The 23,243-nt window shown below is 39.3% G+C and overlaps 3 protein-coding genes across 3 annotated transcripts; 2 read left to right on the top strand and 1 right to left on the bottom strand.

Moving 5' to 3' along the window:
* The first annotated feature begins 1,533 nt into the window (after positions 1–1,533).
* nucb2b (nucleobindin 2b) lies at positions 1,534–8,519 on the top strand. Its single transcript, XM_084934123.1, has 13 exons — positions 1,534–1,683; positions 2,200–2,337; positions 2,619–2,726; positions 2,822–2,954; positions 3,404–3,507; positions 4,928–5,113; positions 5,365–5,455; positions 5,597–5,655; positions 5,754–5,846; positions 6,144–6,233; positions 6,546–6,716; positions 6,958–7,012; positions 7,341–8,519. The coding sequence occupies exons 2-13, from the start codon at positions 2,200–2,202 to the stop codon at positions 7,451–7,453; spliced, it is 1,341 nt and encodes a 446-aa protein (XP_084790249.1). The 5' UTR covers positions 1,534–1,683; the 3' UTR covers positions 7,454–8,519.
* A 90-nt stretch (positions 8,520–8,609) lies between these two features.
* LOC146383030 (uncharacterized) lies at positions 8,610–12,695 on the bottom strand. Its single transcript, XM_084934124.1, has 7 exons — positions 12,427–12,695; positions 12,220–12,344; positions 12,082–12,148; positions 10,225–10,381; positions 9,535–9,677; positions 9,171–9,281; positions 8,610–8,907 (listed from the first exon to the last, which is right to left on the bottom strand). The coding sequence occupies exons 1-7, from the start codon at positions 12,577–12,579 to the stop codon at positions 8,728–8,730; spliced, it is 936 nt and encodes a 311-aa protein (XP_084790250.1). The 5' UTR covers positions 12,580–12,695; the 3' UTR covers positions 8,610–8,727.
* A 201-nt stretch (positions 12,696–12,896) lies between these two features.
* On the top strand, positions 12,897–22,909 carry LOC146383029 (patatin-like phospholipase domain-containing protein 2). The gene is made up of 9 exons (XM_084932539.1): positions 12,897–13,104; positions 17,298–17,530; positions 19,847–19,912; positions 20,258–20,467; positions 20,544–20,604; positions 20,771–20,953; positions 21,084–21,225; positions 21,606–21,713; positions 22,018–22,909. The coding sequence occupies exons 1-9, from the start codon at positions 12,918–12,920 to the stop codon at positions 22,301–22,303; spliced, it is 1,476 nt and encodes a 491-aa protein (XP_084788665.1). The 5' UTR covers positions 12,897–12,917; the 3' UTR covers positions 22,304–22,909.
* Positions 22,910–23,243: the final 334 nt, after the last annotated feature.

Below are 23,243 nucleotides of genomic sequence, written 5' to 3'. Positions count from 1 at the left end.
GCACACATGATCGTCTGTGGTAACTCTTGCCTGACCTCATCTGACAGCCTGTCCATTACAATCACAAACAAGAAGTAGTTCTGAGCAGATGCAACCCCACCCCCACCTTGAACCCATCTGTCACTCCTACCTCACACCTCACCTCTGTGCTGCTGTCCTCATGTATGCCCTGCACCACCCTCACCACTTCTTTGCTACTGCTGACTTCCTCATGCAGTACCACAGTTCCTCTCCTGGCACCTATGCTTTCCCTGCATCCACAAAGAAACAGTAAAACTCCTTCTGACCTTCCCTAGACTTCTTTATCAACACTCTCAGAGCAAACAACTGTGGTTCTCTTTCTTGGTTTGAAGCCGGCTGCTCTTTGATCATCACCTTTCTTCTCAACCTAGCTTCAACAACTGTTCCCCATAGCTTCATGGCTCAGCAGCTCTACCACTCTGTAGTTACTACAGCTCTGCGCATCACCCTTGTTCTTGAAAACTGTTACCAGTATACTTATTCTCCATTCCTCAAGCATCCTCTCCGACTCTAAGATTATTTTAAACTGCTCTCTCTCCCCAAAGCCTTGACCCTTCACAGGTATGTCATTTGGAGCAACTGGCTTTCCACTCTTCATCCTCTGCATAGCTCCCCTCATTTCCTCCTTACTAATCCTCTGCACTTCCTCTCATTTTCTTCATTCATCACCTTCTCACAGTAATCCTTCCATCTTCTCAGCACACTCTCTTCACTCATTAGTACATTTCCATCTCTATCCTTAATCACTATAACCTCTCTCTCAGTCTGTGCTTTTCTCCTTCCTTATTGTTCAGCCTCACATACAAATCACAATAAGAGTTTTCCTTCGCTTTTGCCCCCTCTCTTTTTGCTGAACACCTTAATTATAAGTACCCATTTCGACTTTCTTAAACTCACTCTCTCATTTTTCTTGCCAGCTTTTTGCTGAAATAAATAAATAAATAAATAAATAAATAATAGTTGACTTAATATAATATTTAAATGCAGGGCGTTTAAGGGTTTTTCTATGCAGTCTCATTGCTTTTTTGGCCATCATTTTAATAACAATACTAATTCTTAAGGCTTAAGGCTTCCTGCTATGTTTTCGAACGAGTGTATTTTCAGCTCTATGTTGGTCTGCAGCATGTCCAAGTGTAATCTATATTTAATTAGAATATCTAAATGAAATATAAGATGAAATAAAACATTTATGTTGTGTATCCCTACGCCGTCTGGACTATGGGCTAGTATTAAATATCATTGTTAAACAGTTTTATAATATGAGTAGTGTTGCTCTATCCAGTGTTGCACACTAACTCCGCCCTCGTCTGGGGTTGACCGAACGCCACGTACAGTTTGGCTCAACGCACCTTAAGCCAACGGGGGGCGGTTGTTGATACACTATGAGTGACAGGTGTATTGACCAATCGCCTCTCAACGCGACTGTTTTGTGAAAGAAAGTATACTTTCTTAGGCCAATAAGAGAAGCCAGAGGCGGTGCGTTGCCATGGTGAACACAACCTTTTTATGTAGGTTGTAGTCAAGGGAGGCTTGTATTGGTGGTTAACAGATGACCGCTGTAAACAAGCTCCGGTGAAGCTCAGGCACTTTGAGGAACACTAAACCGTGAAAGCCAGGTGAAGAATAAAAAAAGAGGAGAGCAAAATAAGCTCCACGTTACAAGTAAGTATTATTTCACGCGAGGTGACGTTTACTAACGCTGTTCTCTCTGTCTGCTGAGGCTTAGTTTAGAGCATTTTCTACATCCATGTAGATAATGAATTAGCTGGCATCCTCACTGCATGATCCCTACTGAACAACCTGTTCCTTAAACTACACACTCAGTCTGATTTTTTTCACTGTGACTAACAGGTTCACAGCGTTCAACTTAGAAATCTCTAAGAAAATATTCTAAAGTAAGCCACCAAACACGTGTGCTGCACGGGCCCTTTCTTATGGGAATTGCTTTTCAGAGTTATTTGCATAACCTTATCAGTGTTCTGTCTCTATTTGAAGTGTTGACTTGCACCACTTTTTAAAATTATATATATATATATATATATATATATTATAAAGATACGGCAAGTGCTCATTTTGTTCTGACTGCAGAGCTTTCTAAAAGATGTACGATCTTCACCTAACCTGAAACTAACTCCTATCTTTTTTCTTATCTATTTTATGTATGCTTTGCCTGACCAGATGGTGAGGAGTAAAGCCTTGGCCCGCTGTGGCCTTGTTCTGCTCAGTTTGTGGCTGTGTATCCAGTCAGTGCCTATCAGTGTGGACAAGACCAAAGAAAAGGCTAAAGAGGAGGAACTGGGTCCACCCGAGAGTGCTGTGAGTCACACGGGCAGTGTGAAATAAAGGGATATCCTATTAAAATGGGGTCTTACAGCTAAGTAGATAAAGCTCAGGGTGATCCAGACATGAAGTCAGCTGTTTCAGACACCTTTCAGAAATGCTTACTGGCTAAAGATTGATTGAAAAACAAACAAAAGCAGTGTCTGTTAAATTAGGTGTAACTGTTCATTAGAAGAATTAATTGACTGGGAAAAAATACCCATAATTGGACTGAATAATGTTATGCATTGACCAGCTAAATGTGGTCTATTTCTCAGGACACTGGGCTGCACTACGACCGCTACCTCAGGGAGGTCATTGAGTATCTTGAGAAGGACCCCCACTTTAGAGAAAAGCTCAAAAATGCCAATATGGATGACATCAAGGTGCACACTTGCAAAAACAGCCCAATATTTTGTAAGCTGGTTGTTGACGTGGACATTTTTTATTGAACTATGGTATGTTGACTGTCTGCTTGCAGCAAGGCAAACTTTCCAAAGAGCTGAACTTTGTTCAGCACAATTTTCGGACCAAGCTGGATGAGCTAAAGAGGGAGGAGATGAACAGGCTGCGAATGCTCATAAAAGCTAAACACGACATCAAGGAAGGAAATGGTAAGTATCTTAAAGAAAGGGGGGGGGGGGGGGGGGGGGGGGAATGACGTGTCACTGAGAAAGTTGCACAACAACTTCTGCAGTTTAAGTCAGTCCATTAGTTGTGTCATTGAATGCAGAACTTAACTCTTGAAAGAAAATTATTGTTCAAATTTAAATTTTGATCATTAATAGAGGAAGCTGTATAAATGTTCATACAGAATAGATTAACACAAGTGTAGGTAGAGAAAAGAAGTAAAGATAGAAGTCATAGGTCAATTTCTTAAAAAACAAAAATGCATTGATATTTATGTAATCCTTTAACGCTTTCTAGAATAAATGTATTAAGTTTTGGTACAAAATGTGTTTGTAAAACCCAGCGGAAAAGAATAACCATGACACAACTCCAAAAAACCAAGCGTCTTTGTTTTACAGTTGAATAAATCTAATCATTATTCCTTTTCTTGCAGGCCAAACAGTGGACCACCAGGCCCTGCTGAAACAGTTTGAGCACCTGAACCACAAGAATCCACACACTTTCGAGGTGGATGACCTGGACCGTCTCATCAAATCGGTACACATACACCTAGTCATTAGCGCAGCTACTTGAAGGTTAATACTGACCCTGTTTCTCTGCACTGGTATGGCACAGTCACATTTATAATGACAGTTGCTCATGCAGAAATATTGCCATACTTAGAATAGCGTATAGGGAATTTCAGTGAAGGATGTTTAACTGGTCTGGCTTTTTTTTTAAATTTTAGATGTAATAAGTTGGAGGCATTCACAGCTTTGTTGCCTTTGTTGGAGAGTGCTGACTCATTAGAGGTGAATGTGTAAGTTTTGCGAGACCAACATGTTTCCTGTGTGTGAAATGAGTATAAAAGAATAGTAATGGGGAGGTCGGCTTAATGAGTTTGCATGCCTCTGTAGTTTTACAACAAAGCTTCCAGTCATGCAGATGTAAATCCTAAAAATATTTTATATAAGTTTTACTTTTCTGTAGCATTTAGCTTTGCTCTATAATCATTGACCTACTATTTTGCCTTGGCACTGCTTGAGAAATGCAAAGAATGGTGATAAATGAGCATTTGCTTTGTTTTGTATTACCATAGCATTTTCATGTACTTTATGCTGAGCAAGTCCTTGCAGGGTTCTAGAATAAAGAGCCACCCAGAGGTTCTAATAAAATCAGGCCAAAATAATAATTTTAAATTCACAGATCCAGATTTTGAACTATGACAACAGTGTATTTATAGTACTCAGCAAAAGGTACAGTCACTATCAGAAATCCATCCATCCATATATCCATACATCCCTTTTCTTCCACTTATTCATGGTTTTGAGGGGCTGAAGCATACCACAGTTGTCATAAGGAGAGCGATAGGGTCCACCTGGAACAGGTTGCCAGTCTGTTGGCTAACACATAGTAAACAAAGAGGTACCGGGAGAACTTCAAACAGAAACGCCCTCATGCTGTGAGGTGGCAGTGCTAAGCATTGCACCACTGTGGGGCATTGTCTGTTATTAAGCCCTACCAATACAAAGGGCTTTTAGATTCTAGATACACACACCAGAATACTTTTTCAATCAAACCATTTGTCCAAATATGTTTTTTTATAAATCAACTTATTGTTACTGCAGCTCTCAGGTTTAGGAAGTCAGAGGTACTGTTTATTCATACCCAGTTAGCACTCACTAGTATCCACTAGTAAGCATGCTAGCACTAAATGGATGAATAAATTTCACCGCATGAGCTAAACACAAAAAGCATGCTATATCTGCCTGGGTTGTCTCTGCATTCAATGCTGAGTGATGCTAAGACTGTGACATGGCTAGTAATTATTCAGCTCAACAGTTTGCTTCATCCTCTATGGAACAACTCTGATCAGGCATCTGGATGTTGAATAGAGTCCATCTGTTTCAACGAGGTGCATAAATCTGCAGAATTAAGAGGTGAATTCCCCTTCCCAACTTTTTGTTTTTACGTCTAGGCGACTAATGACCTGGAGAACTTTGACAAGGACCGCCATGATGAGTTCAAGCAATACGAGATGATGAAAGAGCATGAGCGACGGCAACGCCTGAAGAACTTGAATGAGGAGGATCGCAAGAAGGAAGAGGAACACTACGAGGAAATGAAGAAGAAACACGCCAGCCACCCTAAAGTCAACCACCCTGTAAGACGCCAGCTATAAAGCAGTTCATTACGAATGCTAAGATTATAGCCCATGCGGGGGAACAAATGACATTTAAGCTGAATGATATTATTTGGAAAACATGAATGATTTTTTTAATGATAAAATTAACTCATTTAGTTGGGCCAATTCTATTTAGATTTATATGCAAGCCATAGAATAAAGATGCTAAATAGTGCTAAATACAAAACAAGAAAAAGGAGAAACCTTGATGTGTACCTCTGTGTGTGCAGGGCAGTGAGGACCAGCTAAAAGAGGTGTGGCAGGAGGCAGATGGTTTAGACCCAGAAGATTTTGATCCAAAAACTTTCTTCAAAATGCACGGTAACCATAGACCATACACTGAAGGTCCTTTAAGAGCAAAGAATGAATATAGCATTCAGATGTTGTCTTATTTGCTAGTGTGCCAAAACTATGGATGGTTAAAATCAGACACAGATTTCCGTTGTTTGTTTTGTGTTGCAGACAGCAACGGAGACGGCTTCTTTGATGAGAGTGAGCTTGAAGCTCTCTTTACTAAAGAGGTATATGTTTTATGTCTAACTCTGGTTCTGCATAATCTGCGATAATGTAATCTGCAAATTAACAAGTCTCTGAGGTAAAATTTGTGCATTTCATTAAGCTGGAGAAGGTTTACAACCCAGAAAATGAAGAGGATGACATGGTTGAGATGGAGGAAGAGAGACTGCGAATGAGAGAGCATGTTATGAACGAGGTGAGCCACCACAAAACTATAAAATGTACAGATCATTGTCATGTTTATTAGCATTTCTAAAGTATTGATTAGTATGTTATGAAGGCATTCCCTGTTGTCAGAATACAATCATAATGTATAATTCATAACAAACTTGTGGCATTGCTGCCTGAAATCTAATGAATGAATTTAAACATCTGTGTGTGGAGTAGCTATTTTAGCAAGGAGCTAAAGGTCAGGGCCTTTGGGACGTATCTGGTGAGTGATTTATCTCGATGACAGTTTTTGATCAAAATTGCTTCATGTATTGACATTCAGGTGGACACCAATAAAGACAGGCTTGTATCACTGAGCGAGTTCATGGCAGCCACAAAGAAGGAAGAGTTCTATGAAAAAGACGAATGGGAGGTAAGAGCTAGTAAGGTTTGGCTTCCCTCCTGGCATTTTTGTGTACAGAGTAGTATTAAAAATTAATGTGAACCCAATGTTATGTTAGTGTATTAAAATTCAATTCAATTATTCATCAATATGAGCTATGAAACTATGAGCTTAGACTCGCGTAAGTGCAACACAATAAACAGCTGTTTTCAGAAATTGTCTACAAAGGGTGAGATTCCAAATCATTAAACTCCCCAAGAGATTTAACAGCTGATATTATATCATGAAATCAGAAATGTATATGATTTCTTATCACATCATTTATTTATGTGCCCTCTGCAGACTTTAGATCAGAACCCATTGTACACCGAAGAGGAGCTGAGAGATTTTGAACAGCAACTGGCCAATGAGGAGAATGACATCAACAAGAAGTCGGCTGAGCTGCAGAAAGAGAGAGAGGAACTTGAAAGAAAACAGGAAGAACTTGATGCTCAGAAGCTGGGGCTGAAACAGGTGAATTATCTGTCAACTATCCATAGCAGATGAAATACAATCTGAAAATAGGATTTTTCTATACAGTTGCTTGACCCTTTCTACAGATGTAAGAATCTGGCTTACAGTGTGAAACATGCTGAATTGCACTTAAATCTTGTTTTAGAGACTTGTAGACCTGAAACATGCAGGCAATAGCAAACAAAGTCTTAAACCATTTTTATGCTCTTAACATTTTTTTTGTCCTTCTCTTGCTGCTCAGGCAATGGAAGAAATGGAAAGGGTTAAATCCCAAAGCTTAAATGCTGATGTAAAACGTGAGTATGAAATTTATGATAAATAATGCTGGAAACAACAAATCACATGATGTTAAAGGTCTCTTAATTGCACTCTACTTCCATTTTAACATTTTTTAAAATCAAGTGAAAATTAACCACCCAGTCGAAAACCTGCATCCAGATCCACAGAACAGCCAAAACAGTTATTTACTTGTGCATCCCCAATCAAAATACACTTAAAAAGATGCAGTGAGGGAAAAGCATTGTTATCCTTTTTAATAAGACGAGATTAAAAGCTTTTTATCATATCCTAATAATCATTTAAATACATCTCATGATTGTATGCACATATGAATCTTTGTTACAGAGCCTGCAGCTCCTCTAACTGCAGGTGAACATGCACCAGTTGTACCAGGAAACAGTCAGCCACCTCCGCCTGGTCACCAGCAGCAAGATGTACCCGTGCCTGGACATTCTTAGCAGGCCTCGCCACCCTGTGTGCGATATGAGTGAGCATGCAAGTGTGCTTGTGTTTTCATGATTTCAATTTTGGGTTATCGTTTAGAATTTTCAAAACTCACAGCAACACATAGGGGGGGAAAAAGATCTCTTAGTGCCAATGATACCCTTCCTTCTGCTGGTTAAATCAACTGAATGAGCCAGCCTGGAAATGTGGAGCTGCTCCAGTTTTCTATGTGGACAATCAACCCTTTTGTTTTTGTTTTTTTTTGTTGTTTTTTTTTTAATCTTGTATCACAAAAGGACTCTGTTCTCTATTGGAAGTTCTTTGGGGTGAAATGGGGAGGGCAGCTGGCCTGATAACTGAATGTTTAGTTTTGTTCACACTGTAGTTTCACTGCCACTTTTTCCTTAAGGAAATCCTTTCAAAATATTATTTATTTTTATGGTAAATTGTGAATTATTTTGGAAAAAATAAATGCCAGAAAAGTAAGATTAGAGCCGAAATGAAGTTTTATAGAAAAAGTGTTTCCTTCAATGTCTTTTCAAGCTGTTGTGACCTCTGGATCAGATTAGTGCAGAATAAGAGATGAAGTTAAATATATACAATATGTATTTAAATGTTATAATTTTTAATAATTGTGTTTGTGATTGTGACAATTGTATGGATTATGAAGTAGTTGCCTGGATGTCAGTGCTCAGGAGTGTCTGTGAATTTGTGTTTATTTATTCTCGAACCACTGTAAATGAAATGAATGCAGTAGGTTGAAATTTGCCTTGTAAAAATCAGAATTAAACTCCAGAAGGAAGCACAAGGTAAAAAACAACAACTTATTTTTTTTCACTACAGACTAATAGCAAAGCAAAGATGAACACAAAATACTTTGAAGAGTTAAAGTAAAATACACTGGTTACTTTATTTTCAAACAACAACCTCTCTGCAACCTGGTATATGTGCCGAACAGTTTATGTTTATTTGACTTTTTAAAAAAGTACTTAAATGTCCAACCAATGTCCTGTGAAAAAAAAAAATCATGAAAATGATGTACAAGGTTCAATGTCTAAAATTAAGGTGAATGAGCTTGCAGATACAATGTTTCTGTCTCTTATTTTCATCACAAACCTCAAGTTCAACTCATCTTATGAACACAGTCATAAGTTAACATTCAGTTTTATAATTACTGTAGAATCTGAAGTGACATAATCATACTTCTCACAATAACTCACTGAACATGATTTAAAAAAACAAACAAAAAAACTTTCTTAATCAAATGGTCAGAATGGTGGGTTCAAATTCAGCTTCTTCCATATGATTCATTGAATCGCTCAGTGAGATAGGCGCCTGCTGTAACTGGCGGATATTTGTTGGAGCCATCACAGCAGGTGATCAGAGCCTCGTCATCTGGCTGGACAAAGTAAGCCAGAGACTGCCGTGTGCTGGAGTCTCCGACAGGGGGCAGCAAAACCCTGTGGAGCTAAGAAACAACAAGCAACACTAAACTATAATCCTAATGCCATGGCATATGCAAAAACTTTTTTGGGAAGCATTTTAACTCTGTTGGCTTCAAAAAAGATCATGGGTCACAAAAACATATCTAAAGTTAAAGTAGGTGAAACCTCTCTTATTTCCTATGAATGACCCAATCTGACATATGTAGTCGCATATACTTTTCTAGTTACAGTGCATTTTTATAACCTTGTCATAAAACTTTGGGGCGGAAATATCCCCTTCACTCACCACAGAGACGAACTGATCGCTCGTCCAGCGCTGCATCAGGTCAGCGATATTGATGAGGATGGCTCCGGGGATACAGGGAACAGGGATGAATTCACCTGAGCGTGTACGCACCTGACGGTCAAAAAGTGTCAGGAGGATAACAGGATTATTTGATGCTTTGCTTGACTTTAACACATGTGTTACTAACTAAGCAAAACACATGACTGACAATTGAAGAAACAGTGATGACAGCTGTTTAAAGTGGCACACCACAGGAATTCCAGCTTAAGTGAGTTTGTAAATTAATCAGACCTTTTTTCAGTATGTTACCAAGCAACTTATGTGCTTGTGTGTCCCAGTGGTACAGGTGGATATAAGGCCTTACCTGTAGACCTTCTGAGCTCTGGAACAGCAGAGTAATGCTGCCATAGTCTGAATGCTCTCCACATCGCAGCTGGCCCTCCTTTGCTTTCTCACAATTCACTGGTGGGTAGTAGAGAGATCGCATCGTAGTGCCATTTTTGTCAGCTAGAGGAGACACAGCAGTGTTGTCAATGCAGTGTATCTCTTGTTTGTTTGTACCAATTTATGGACCAATCCTCCAAAACTGTAATCTGGTTTGCCTTGAGGTTACACTTTACAAAAAAGAAAAAAAAAGTCTTTCCCAGGATTAATTTTTGTTAGATTTTCAGTCATTTCCCTTGTTTGTTACTCACATTTACATGTGTCTTGTATTTATATTCATTTTTCTTTTATTTTGTGCTGTACTTTTGTTATTTTTTAATTAAGGAGAAGAGCTATATAAAGTACTAAATGAATACAATATATAGTACATAAATTAAGCTAACATGTCTTGGTTGAACATTTTGCCCTTATTAGTATTCTCCCTAATTTTGTAGAATTAGATACTGCCAGTTTTTGTGTGTGTGTGTGTGTGTGTGTGTGAATAAAACCTTCTCACAAGGTCCATACAATCTGGGATCAGTGACCGCCCCTCATGACATGTAGCTTGAACACTTAGTAAAACTGATCGTATGCCACTGTACACTGGGTACAGTGTATGGGGTAAACATACTTCCTATTAAACGGTGTGCACGCAAGAAGACTTCTGGGTTGAGTCCCAGACTGTGGGCCATCACCCTCAGCAACCGAAGACTCAGCTCTTTGCAGCGCAGAAAAAAGGATGTCTGGAACTCCTGAAAACTTTTCAAACTGCCTGACGATGGCCATTTCTACAACAGAAAACAACAGAACCACATCAGAGTCTGTCTAATGATAATACTGATATTGATATGTTAAAGTACCCATAGTATGCTCATTGACCTACTTATAGTTTCAGTGGTATAATAGGATAGGTTTATGCTTTAATGTTCAATACATCAAAATTTTTGGTATCCTGGACTTTACTATACCAGCTTGTGTTGTTTTGTTATAATGTGTATTTAATGTAGAGAATGAGTCTGTAACCTTGCTGGTACTATTAAAAGTGCATAGCAGCTGAAAACGGATTCCAATTCCGATGGCTTGTTTGTATTACTCTCAATGGGGTGTGTTTGTGTCACTATTTTAATGTTTGTTTTGCTGTCAAATAACAAAAAATTAAATATGTAAAAAGAACAAGTTTATCTGGAATTTTGTGATATTAAGATGCAGGACATGTCAGTGACTTGATGTGGATTTTGGCTTTTAACTTCAAAATCCAAGAAACAAGGACACTCTGGAGTCCAGAGAAAAACCACCCATGTTTCAGCACCTTGTACGACCACCTGTGGTAGTAATATTTAAAGTACTGCCTTCTGTGTCACTCTTTCAGATTGTGTTACTGTTCACACTCTTCATTATAATGTTGCTCCAGTTCATCGAGGTGTGTAGTTGTTTTGCTTATGCACAGTTCTGTTAATGTCCCACCACATAATTTCAAACAGGTTGAAGTCTGTACTTTGACCATGCCGTTGCAACACTCTCATTCTCTTCTTTTTCATTCATTCAGTTGTAGATCACCTGGGATCTTTGTCCTTTTGCATGACCCTATTCTGGTCAACCTATACCTGTTGGACAGATGGCCTCACATTTGACTCTAAAATACTTTGGCATGCAGAGGCGTTCATGGCCAACCAGTGACTAAGGGCCCAGATCCTGTAGCTGCAAAACAAGCCCAATTTATCACCTGTCCACCAGTGTGCTTGAGAGTTAGGATGAGGTATATGTGCTAATATGCTGTTTTTGGTCCCTGATAAACAAGGTGCTGTACACTGTAGCCAAACATCTCCACTTTGCTCACGTTTGTCCAAAGAAGAGATTGAGGAGTCTTGGACAGAAGAGTCTTTGTGCTGGCAACCCTTATGAACAAGAAGCCATATTTGTTCAGTCTTTTCCTAACTGGAACTTCATGAACTTTAACATTTAACTTCCAACTGAGGCCTATGGAGATGTAACTTTATTTCACTAAGAACTGCATGCTCTGACCTTGGAGTGAACTTGTAGGATGTCCATTCCAGGGATGACTGTGTAATTGTGTTAAGATTATGGAACTGCCTCTGGAGAAAGTCTCCCCCAGATCAGCAAACTGCCAAAACCTCTGCTCATATAGAGTTGGTTACACTTGCTGATTATCAGCTAATTATGTGCATTTGATGCAATCAAGTGTATTCAATAAGCAGCACCCCTGCTGCTACTTCCCTCTTAATAGGGGTATACATAGTTTTTCACAGTACTGCACAGAGTTCAACATTTACTTTCCTGATTCCTCTCCAAACTTAACAGAGCTTTCTCTAAAGTAACAGATACTGAGTAACTTGTACTTTAACCCCCTGACTGATAACCTTGTGGCACCATGCAGTTGTTGTGTCTGAGCCCAAACTCTTAAGGTTAATCATAAAATAAATACATTGATGAAAACAAACAATCAAGGCTTTTGCCTCCGAGTTATTACTATATCAGGATGAAGGGAGGCAGTGTTGAAAGACTCCTTCAGGTCCCCAGGTCGACGTGGATTCAACCTATAAAGAAATTATCCGAATTTAAACTCTTCCGCAGATACACATTAAAGTATAAAACGTATGCTTCTTACCTCTCCGTCTCCAATGACACCCAACCGTGGTTAGGGTTGTTCACGAAACTTTTCCTGCTGAAGGGTTGCTTCAGTTCATCTGGCTGCAGGAAGAATTTCTTGGATATGTCCATAACACAGTCCACCTATCCAAACACACCAGAAGAAAAAGACGGATTCCAGTGTAAGTTCCTCGATAATAATTTGATTCTATCTAACTGACCTCACCTCCTCCTGAGTAATCCCCGTGTTCCTCAGAAATGCAAAACCAACATCTCTAAATGCTGATTCCAACTCTGTGCTTAAACTCTGCAACTGCTCGTCAGCGACATCCTTCTCGCTCAGCCTGTAGGCGCCGAAATCCACAACTGGGATGTTCATTGTAAAAAAAAAAAAAAAAAAAGCTAAAGTTTCTTCAGTAAAAACAGCGTCGGGTTAAAAGACAGCCTGAGCTGAACGCGAACAGTAAAAATAAATCGCAAATGTCCACCACTAGTATCTCCTATAGTAGCTAGGCTTTCGGTCACATGACATTGTCTAGCCAATAGGAAAAATTATCTTAATAATACCAAATTGTGCAATAGCGGACCATCTTCTCACCTTTGGATGTCCTCAGGTGTGTTGTTGTAAATGTGGCAGCGGGCAATAACTGAGCTAAAAAAAATTAGCTTCTGCCGTACATTTTCCTTCTCGTGTTGATCAGAACATTAATATCTCAAATGTTTGATTTGAAGAAAGAGTGGAGCATCTCCTTTGCAGGATGCGGGTTCATGGGGATTTACTATGTTGGTGCCACCAGTTGTATCCTTGAACGGTTCCCTCGGTTCATACAAGACGCCTCTAAAATCTATGGAGCCTCTGCAGGGGCTTTGACGGCTGCTGTTCTTACTTTGGGAATACCCCTAGGTGAGTTTTTAGCTTCTTCTATACCTTCACAACCTCCATTTATGTGATTATCTACTATGTAGACAAAACATAGTATCTACTTTGATTATCTAATAGGCAGATATAACAATAGTGAAGAAAGAGGCAATGCCGCTATCAGCATAATATATATATAGTCTTTGCAAAACTGCAGTTAAGTCATAAATTACTTTTTTTATGATAAAATGTATTGCTGTTCCGATGGTGGAAAACTGAGCACAAACAAACATTTGTGGGAAACTATGTGCAATGATATGCAATGTACTTGTATTTGTCTGATATTATTAAAAAAGAGAATAATTTATATGCAGATGTTGGCCCTTGAACAAAAATGACTTTGGCACCCCTAAGTTATTGTTTTAATTCTCACGTTTTTCCTCTCTCCCATCTTTGATTGTCTGCACTTTGCCAGAGATGGTTCTAGTCCCCTCTGGTGTTGCTGCATCTTATTTGATTTAAAGAAAAACACATACACAGGAAAAGTAAAGTACATTAGCCTAGTGAGCTTACTCAGTATCTCTGATTGGTGACAAGGGAAAGGAAAACAACTTTAGTACAGTGACTGAAGATTTGGCTCTCTGTGTCTCTGTAACAGTTATTGGCTATGATTTTTCTAATATCTTGTTCTGTATTTTTTATTTATTTATTTTTTAAAATCTGGTGATGTTTTGAATCTGGTGAGTCTATTTGATATTGGATTCACATCATTAAGACTTATCTAACCGTTCAGTGACCCCTAACACCCTCTGGATAGGGAATTGTCTAGCCAATAGGGTGAGGTCTTTTCCAAGCCTGGAAAACACTGCTACAAATGTGTTTAATCACTATGTGTGTTTAAGCTATAAATGTTTTATCACAGGATAAAGGTAATCATTCAGAAAAACTTTGCATTCATTTACAGCAACCCTTATGTCTTAAGGCCCAAGTGGACCCAAGGATCAAGGGTTCAGATTTTTCCTTTAGCTAGATACAGAATCACTCATGTGTTACACAGTCATAATAGGTCACTTTATCTCAAATCAGCCAATTCTTAAAATCTTTCCTGCTGGTACAAAGTTTCTTAACATCACAATGAACCAGGTTCTGAAGTTTGAGACGGACATTAAAATGTGTGATAACTTGCTAGTTAAAATATGAAAAAAGTCAGTGCTCCTGCAAAGTCCCATATTTGATCACTCATTAATAAAAAAAAATTAAAAAGGCAATTAGTGACAGTTTTTGAATGAATGTAGCTGAATTTTACAATACTGCAAAATAAAGTATGAAGACTTCTTTTTTTGCCTGAGACTCTTAGCCACAAGCATGAAAAAAAATCCCTTTTTATTCAGCTTTCATGCTGGATTGACCAAATGTGACAAGGTGTACCACAAAAAGAAAAATATCAGAAGATAGTTTCATCCAATTCAAACAAAAATCTGGAGTTTTTAATTTATTTTATTTTCAAGATTTTAAGTTATCCAATTGTAGAATATTTACTGTTAAACCTTCCCCAATTTGTATAAAAATGTTATCATTTATAGTGTGGATGTAGAAAGAAAAAAAAGTAAACAAAAAAAAAAAAGCAAATTATACAATACAATACAACTTTATTGATAGAGCACATTTAAAAACCAACGGTATGCCGAAGTGCTTCACATAAAAGACAGAAAATAAGACAAAAATATTATAAAAATTAAATATTATTAAATATTATACGACCATAACAAAGTACCAAGTATGCTAACAGGTCAGTGTCACTAATACACAGGAATAGCATAAAATGCATATCAACTAAAACATGTTAAAATGACAAAGCCATTAAAAAAATGTATAAAAGGTAAAATAGACGAAGTCCAGGGATTAGATACAGGCATTAACTAGCAGGAAAGGCAAGGTTAAATAAATGGGTTTTTAACCGTGATTTAAATGATTGGATAGAATCAGACGCGCGGATAGCAATAGGAAGGTTATTCCATAAATCTGGGGCAGCCAAGGCAATTGCACGGTCACCTCTAGACTTCAGACGAGATCTTGGCTGCACCAGGAGTAACTGAGTAGATGATCTCAGTGCTCGAGCGGGAATGTACGAACTAAGGAGCTCGATAAGGTAGCTCGGGGCTGCCTTGTTGACAATTTTAAAAATAAGCAGCAGTAGTTTAAATTGGATGCGGTATTTAATGGGTAGCCAGTGCAGGTCAGCTAGAACAGGGGTAATAGAGGTATACCTCCCAGTTCCGGTCAGAAGGCGTGCTGCTGCATTTTGAACAGTTTACAGTCTATGAAGAAGGGCAGAATGAAAACCGAAATAAAGGGAGTTGCAGTAATCCAGCCTAGAGGTCACAAAGGCGTGAATAAGCTTTTCCAGGTCCTTATACAGAACATAATGCCTAGCCTTGGAAATGACACGCAGTTGGTAGAAACTAGATCTAACTACAGCGGACACTTGTTTATCAAATTTAAAAGAGCTATCCAGCAACACGCCCAAATTGCTAACAGTGTCAGAGAGGGAGCTGGCAAGGGAACCAAAGGCATCACGAAATTGTCTGTGAAGAATATTGCTATCAAATACCATGATTTCAGTTTTCTTATCATTTAAGATAAGAGAGTTTCCTAAGAGCCACTCTTTGACCTCACACATGCACTCTTGAAAGCAGTGCAGAGACCGAGCAGGATCATCAGCAAGTTCAAAGTAGATCTGTCAGCATAACAATGATAAGCGATATTGTATTTCTCAAAGATTGCGCCTATAGGGAGCATATATAGCGAGAATAGAATAGGGCCCAGCACAGATCCTTGAGGCACGCCACAGTAGACAGGTGCAGCGGAGGAAGAGCAGGTGCCCAGGTTGACCGAGAAGGACCTATTGAAGAGGTATGATTTAAACCAATCAAGGGCAACACCTCTAATGCCTACAGTATGCTCAAGCCTCGCTAACAAGATGCTGTGATCCACCATGTCAGAAGCCGAGGATAAATCCAATAGAACTAGGACCGCAGAGCGTCCAGTATCAGCAATTAGAAGAAGATCATTTAGGACTCAAAGCAAAGCTGTTTCAGTGCTGTGACGTGGTTTAAAGGCAGGCTGGAATTTATCAATAATATCATTCGCATCCAAATACGACTGGAGTTGTGAAAGAACTATCCTCTCGAGAATTTTAGACAGGAACAGGAGCTTAGAGATCGGTCTGTAATTCGCATAATCATTATAATCAAGGTTTCTTTTTTTAAGACTGCAGCTGGACTACAGCATGTTTAAGAGCTGACGGGACACAGCCAGAGAGTAAAGAAGAATTCATTAAAGATAAAATACTGGATCCAATTACGTTGAAGCAGTCCTTGACTATGCGAGATGGGAGGATATCACATATAGGATTAGTATTCTTCAGTTGCTCAACTAATCGCTTGAGAGTAAGGAGTGACACGGGCTCAAACTGATGGAAGGTTGATGAACAACCAGGAGTAGAAACAGGGCTCGACACTAAAGGGAGCGAGGACTTAAGAGAAGAAACTTTATCTAAGAAGTGAATTAAAAATTGTTCACAAAGAGCCGGAGAGCACACCAGCGGCATATAAGGACGGGGATTGACCACAGAATTACAAATTTTAAATAGCGTTCAAATGTTGTGACCATGAGCCAGGATAATTTTTGATAAGAAAGCCACTTTAGCCATTTTAGCAGCAGTTTGAAATTTCGAGCGGCTGGCACGTAGGATTTTTATAGGATACCTGGAGTTTATCTTTTTTCCACCTCCTCTCATCACGGCGGCAGACGTTTAACCAGTATTGGGAAAAGGTTCTAGGGTGCTTCAATTTACTAGGTGCAACAGCGTCAAGGATAGAGGAGCATATGGATATCCGTCACCCTGGTTCCAATATGGATCCGGGCGATGTGAGTAAGAGAATCTGAGATTTAGAAGTGTTTGTCTGTCGTAGGTTATTAGTGCACAACCACCTGCTGAGCATAAAACAAAAAAAAAATAAGGAGTACTATGCCAAGGTCCAGTAAAAGGGGTAGGGAAGGTAAAAAGCAGAGGCACAGACGCGGACGAGGACGGCTTGCCATACACATCGGCGCCATCTTTGAAAAAGAAGTCCTGAGAGATTAATTAAACAAAAAACACTTTTTTTCCTTTTTTTTTTTTTACAACAAATAACCATTCCAGTGCATGTGATATTGAGTTACTTTTCTTTATGCAGAGAAGTGCTGTGCCGACTTGATGTCAATAGCCAAAGAGGCTAGGAAGCACAAACTGGGACCCTTGCATCCATCTTTCAAACTGCTTCAGAGAGTGCAGGACACTCTGCTGAAGCATCTACCAGAAGATGCCCATGTTCGAGCCTCTGGGAAGCTCAGCGTGTCCCTGACCAGAGTGTCTGATGTGAAGAACGTACTAGTGTCAGAGTTTGACAGCAGAGAAGAGCTCATTCAGGTATATTTTACAGCTTGGAGCCATTTTCATCCAGCAAAACTCTTCAAGGTTCAAGATACAATTTATTGTCAGAATTCCCAACTTTATAAGTATACAAAAAAAAAGGATCAGATATGACTATTGATTATACAGCTATCACTGTTTTCCTCATTGCTAAAATGGATTTAAAGGCACAGTGTGTAAAATCTCAACACTAGATGTCAGTAGATAGCAGTCACTCGAACTCTGTTTTATTACTCCTTTCCTGAATTTCTGTTTTCTATTTACACTGCAGGAAGCTATAAAACTTTGTTACAGAAGTCAGCTTGCTGCTGTTAGCTGCTGTTAATGAAACTTTCTTTAAAGTGGATCTAACATAGTTGGACTTGAACAATGAATAAACTCTCATATGATGTGAGAATGTAATCAAACTGTTTATTAGACGGAAAGTGTGATTTTTAGGATACTCGAACCTCACATTAGTTGGCATAATGTCAGCTTACAACCAGCTATTGTTGTTGTTTGGCCAACTCATTGTCAGCTGTGCACAGACAGGAGGGTCACATATTTAATCTTCTGACAATAAGTAACTGCAACTAGGAATAAATAAGCATGTTTATACATGTTTTCATGTGATAGAAACTTGACTTCAGTTCAGGAGATGAGGCCTGAGGTGAGAAGAAAGCGGCTGAGGTAGAAATGAGGGAGGAGAGAGCAGTGGTGGAGGAGGAGAAAGACATGATGGCAATATACATACTCATAAGGTATATCATCAGAATCAGAATCAGAATCAGAATACTTTATTAATCCCTGGGGGAAATTATTTTTTGTTACAGTGCTCCATTATAAACCAACATTAAGACAAGACAGACAATACGCTAACTAAGAATAGTACAATATATACATATATATATACATACATAAGTCACTCATAAATAAATAGCTGGAAAAGAAACATGTGTAGTTGTAGCAGTAACCAGTGTGTTAAGTGGATGAGTTGTACAGGGAGATGGCCACAGGCAGGAAAGATTTCCTGTGTCGTTCAGTGGTGCTTTTCGGTAATCTCAGTCTCTCACTGAACGAGCTCCTGTGACTGACCAGCATGTCATGGAGTGGGTGGGAGGTGTTATCCAACATTGTCTTTATCTTGGACAGCATCCGCCTCTCCGACACCACCTTGAGGGAGTCCAGCTCCATCCCCACAACATTACTGACCTTACGGATTAGTTTATTAAGTCTGTTGGCATCTGCGACCCTCAGCCTGCTCCCCCAGCATGCAACAGCATAGAGGATCGCACTGGCCACAACAGACTCATAGAAAATCCTGAGCATTTTCTGGCAGATGTTGAAGGACCTCAGTCACCTCAAAAAATAGAGACGACTCTGGCTCTTCCTGTAAAGTGCTGTGGTGTTTTTAGCCCAGTCCAGTTTATTGTCAATGTGTACTCCAAGGTATTTATAGTCCTCCACAATGTCAACACTGACCCCCTGGATTGAAACAGGGGTCAAGTGTTTCCTGGTCTTCCTGAAGTCCACGATCAGTTCCTTGGTCTTTGCCACGTTGAGCTGCAGATGATTCTGCTCACACCACGTGACAAAGGAGTCAACCACAGCCCGGTACTCTGTCTCATCATCCCTGCTGATGCATCCAACCACCGCAGAGTCATCAGAAAACTTCTGAAGATGGCAGGTCTCTGTGCAGTGGCTGAAGTCTGTGGTGTAGAGGGTGAAGAGGAAGGGGGGAGAGGACAGTCCCCTGTGGTGCCCTGTGTTGCTGATCACCTTGTCAGACACACACTGTGGGAGACGTACATATTGTGGTCTTCCTGTCAGGTAATCAACAATCCAGGACACCAGAGAAGCATCCACCTGCATCGCTGCTAACTTATCACCCAGGAGGGTCGGCCTGATGGTATTGAAAGCCTGATACCATCAGGCCGACCCTCCTATATGTGCTTGATCTCTAGCTGCATCTATTAGGTGGATCAGTGACGTCTGTCTCAGCCACTGTATTCAAGATGGGAGAGCAACATGGCTCTTATTTATTCTTAAAGGATTTTAAAGGATAAATTCAAGTTCAAGAACGCATCAATTTTCTGGAAGATGTATTTACACAATAATTAATTTCTGTTTATGAGTACATTTTCTTCTGTTAAATAACTTAAACAAAGTACCTACTGTACTGTTAAAGGCTGACCAGAAAGACAAGAGACAAGGCAGGACAAGTAGAAGAGAATTTTTGAGAAACTAGGTAGAGGAATAATTCTGTTGTCCTCTCTGGCATGGATGAGTTTGTGTTTCTACATCCAATGTGACATAATATCTGACCTTTCCTAGGCCCTCATATGCAGCTGCTTCGTCCCGTTTTACTGTGGTGTCATTCCACCCAGATACCGTGGAGTGGTAAGTATATTAGAAAGGTTGAAATGACAACCAAGTTGACATTACAGCACATAAACAGAGTTACACTTAGTTGTGTAACAGTATTCTGGTTTCTATCTGTGCAGCTGGCAGCATATGGAGACATCTCAAAACTCTGCTTGTGTCTTATCCTGATTTGTGAAACCAAGTTGAATTAAGGTTAAAGTAAATGTTATCTGGATGACAGATATGCTAAAAGTGATTGAGCCTTCATCAGAAACTGTGTACAGTTTTTTCAGTATTAAATAATCGGAATATCTGGTTCTATGTGGTTGTGACATGGACCAAGATTATACCTAATGACAAACAGCTTACTTTTCCACTCAGCACTATGTGGACGGTGCCGTCACTGACAACCTGCCCGGTTGTCAACTGAAACAGACAATCACGTTCTCGCCATATGCTGGCAAGAGTGATATCTGCCCCCGGGCAAGCACACTAAACCTCCCTGAGGTACGCTTCAACAATGTCAGCATCCAGGTCAACTCAGAGAACCTCTACAGAGTGACCAGCACCTTCTTCCCTCCAGAGCCTGAGGTGTGTTACAGATTTGTGTAGATTTGTGTAGATTTCTGTTATTTTCATCAGTTTTCATCAGTTTGAATTTTTACAGGCAATGGCTGAAATTTGTCACAATGGCTACAGGGATGCTTTTCGTTTCCTACAAGAAAACAGTAAGGACGTTGGTAATGGCGGCTAAATATTCATGAGAATAAACTGGCTCCAAAAGATTCAACTCAAAATAAAACAAAAGACACAAAATAGACCATTCCATAGAAGCATTTGTCAGATTTGTTTTTCTTTACTCCTTATCACATTGGACTTCTTTGCTTATCACAGATCTGATCAGCAGTGAGTGTCCCATAAGAAATCTGGCGATCGATTCATTTAAATATGTCTGCTGTGAAGTGGTGAAGGAGTCCAGCGTGAAGGCACAGCAGGATGGATTGAACACACTTCGGGAAGATCACTGGTGGTTGGATCCACACCTCGTAGAAAATCTCCCGATTGAAATTCAAAGGGGTAAGGACAGTTCGCCTGTGATGAGATCAGCAGGGAAAATACAGCAGACAAATAATATACCATTGAGCCAGTGCAATCATTTTTTTTAATGCAGTCAAAGTAAATATGTTTTTTATTGTATTTGTGTCAGTGCTATGCGTGGCCTGCAGAGAGACACGTACTGCTGATGGTCTGTTCTCCTACATGACTGGGTACCTGCCAAAGAAAGTGACTTCTTACATACAGATCCCCTATTTTCTGCCTGTTGAGTTGGTCAGCTCTCTATCCCAGAGGTACTTACTTACTATTCTTTATGTTGGATCCACCACATTCAAATGATTTATGCTTACACTGAGCCCTTTTCTTCCCTGTGATCTTAAAATCAAAAACTGTTCTTTTGTTGTTGATGCCAAAAATGTATTTTTCATTCTCAACTACTAAACCGGGCAAACATTATTTAGTTTTTACTGTCAGTTATTTTTGGCAGAAGTAAAAATTTAAAAGGGATTTCCATTCTGGACCAATATTTCAGTCTAACCTTTAATGTAGGATTTTATACAGATTATTTCCCCTTTAGTGATAATGCCAATTTTACATCAAAGTGCCAAGTGCTTTGACCTTTCACAGCCATTATGGATTAATGTGTTTCTCTCTCTTTGATTGCTTCTTTCAGATTAGTTTACTGGATTCCAGATCTACAGAGGGACATGAGCTGGCTCTATAGCATGGTTGGAGACATATACAAACAAGCATTGAAGGACAACAAGGAGGAGAGTGATAGGTAGACAGTGAAATGAAGATATGCTGTGCATTCGTCCACTCTTGATAAATGAGCAGGTTGTAATGTGATTTCACTGGTGCAGACATGATATCATATGTCAAAGTACAAATGAGATAAATGTAGTCCTTAGTTTTATAGATGTCCTGAACCAAAGATTTGGATAACGTGATTAAAATCTAGATAAGATAATTGTTGAAAAATCTATCATTAGATTTATTTCTTGGAACAATGGCCATGAGATGTTCTGACAGTGGATTCAGAAGATTTTCCACACACATATTAATTTCAATGTTTGTTTTTCCAGTGAACCACCTCTGCGCAGATCTAAAAGCCTGCCGTTAGGCCTGAACCTGTGCAGTGAAGGAGAAGGAGATATAAACAATTCCTCAGTGACCCCAGAAGCCACTTCTGCCTCTAGCCGTACCTTTACGTGCAACACACACAGTACATTGGCTCACATGCTTCTGATACCACCCACTGGCAGTGGCACGTCTGGGTTTAATGAAACCACCCTAAAACCAAGTGCAGGTAGAGGCTGGGGTTTGGGCAGAGTTACGGGATGGCTGGGAAATTCAACCAAACAAACTTGAAATCTCAAGAAAAAAACCCATAACAAGCAAAAACAACTGTGATTGTGTGTAGCCCAGTCTGAGAAACTGCAAGACATATTATCTTTTTGGCAGCAGCTGGCAACATCAGCTAAACAAAGAAAACAAATAAATAAACAAATAATGACTTACAATAATCTTTTTTGCCACTGTAATAGGATATAATGAAAAAGAAAATCATTTATTTGTGTCATCATGCCTAGATTACTTCAATGCCCTGTTTACAAGCTTAGTTAAATCATCTCTTTCTTGCCTACAAACTATGCAAAATGGCATGGCCGGATTACCATGTTCTAGTAAGCAAGCTCACATTGCTCATTTTTTAAATTTAAAAGTATTGTATTTACGCTAAATAGAGAGGCTGTAGTCTATTTACCCCATCTTCTCCTTAAACACACTGCTATTGGCTGTCTTTGATCACAGGCTCAGTCAGTTGTTCCTCACACATCACTGAACACTAAGAGTGGACAGAGCCTTTCAGACACTGGCACTAAGGGCTTGAGATGGTCTCCTACTACAACTATACATACCTGACTCTGTGGACTCCTTTAAAATGCATTTGCAAACTTGTCTTTCATATGTATATATTCCTGCTATTTTCTATTGTGATTCTTCCAAGTTTTTATTTTGTTTATTCTGTAAACTTGTATGGCTCTTTGTGACTACATAGCTGTATAAGTGTTTTATCAATAAACTCCTAATATTTTACTTACATATGAGTATTTAATGTTTACTTGGCTTTCATTTGGATCCATTCTTCTCACACACAGCCATAATGCTCAAATTGGAGCTTTTGAGCATTAACAAACAAATGAACAAACCAGTTTGATGTAAGGTCCAAGTGTCAAGTAAATAAATGGAAAGGTGTGTGTGTGTGTGTGAGCTGGGGTGTATTACTGGAGCTGTAAAAGTAAATATGTAT

This window comes from Perissodus microlepis, chromosome 7, assembly GCF_051167445.1.
Source record: "Perissodus microlepis isolate ML-2025 ecotype Zambia chromosome 7, ASM5116744v1, whole genome shotgun sequence".
Taxonomy (NCBI): domain Eukaryota; kingdom Metazoa; phylum Chordata; class Actinopteri; order Cichliformes; family Cichlidae; genus Perissodus; species Perissodus microlepis.
Note: the sequence above shows the minus strand (reverse complement) of the source record. Positions and strands in the feature narration are given on the sequence as shown.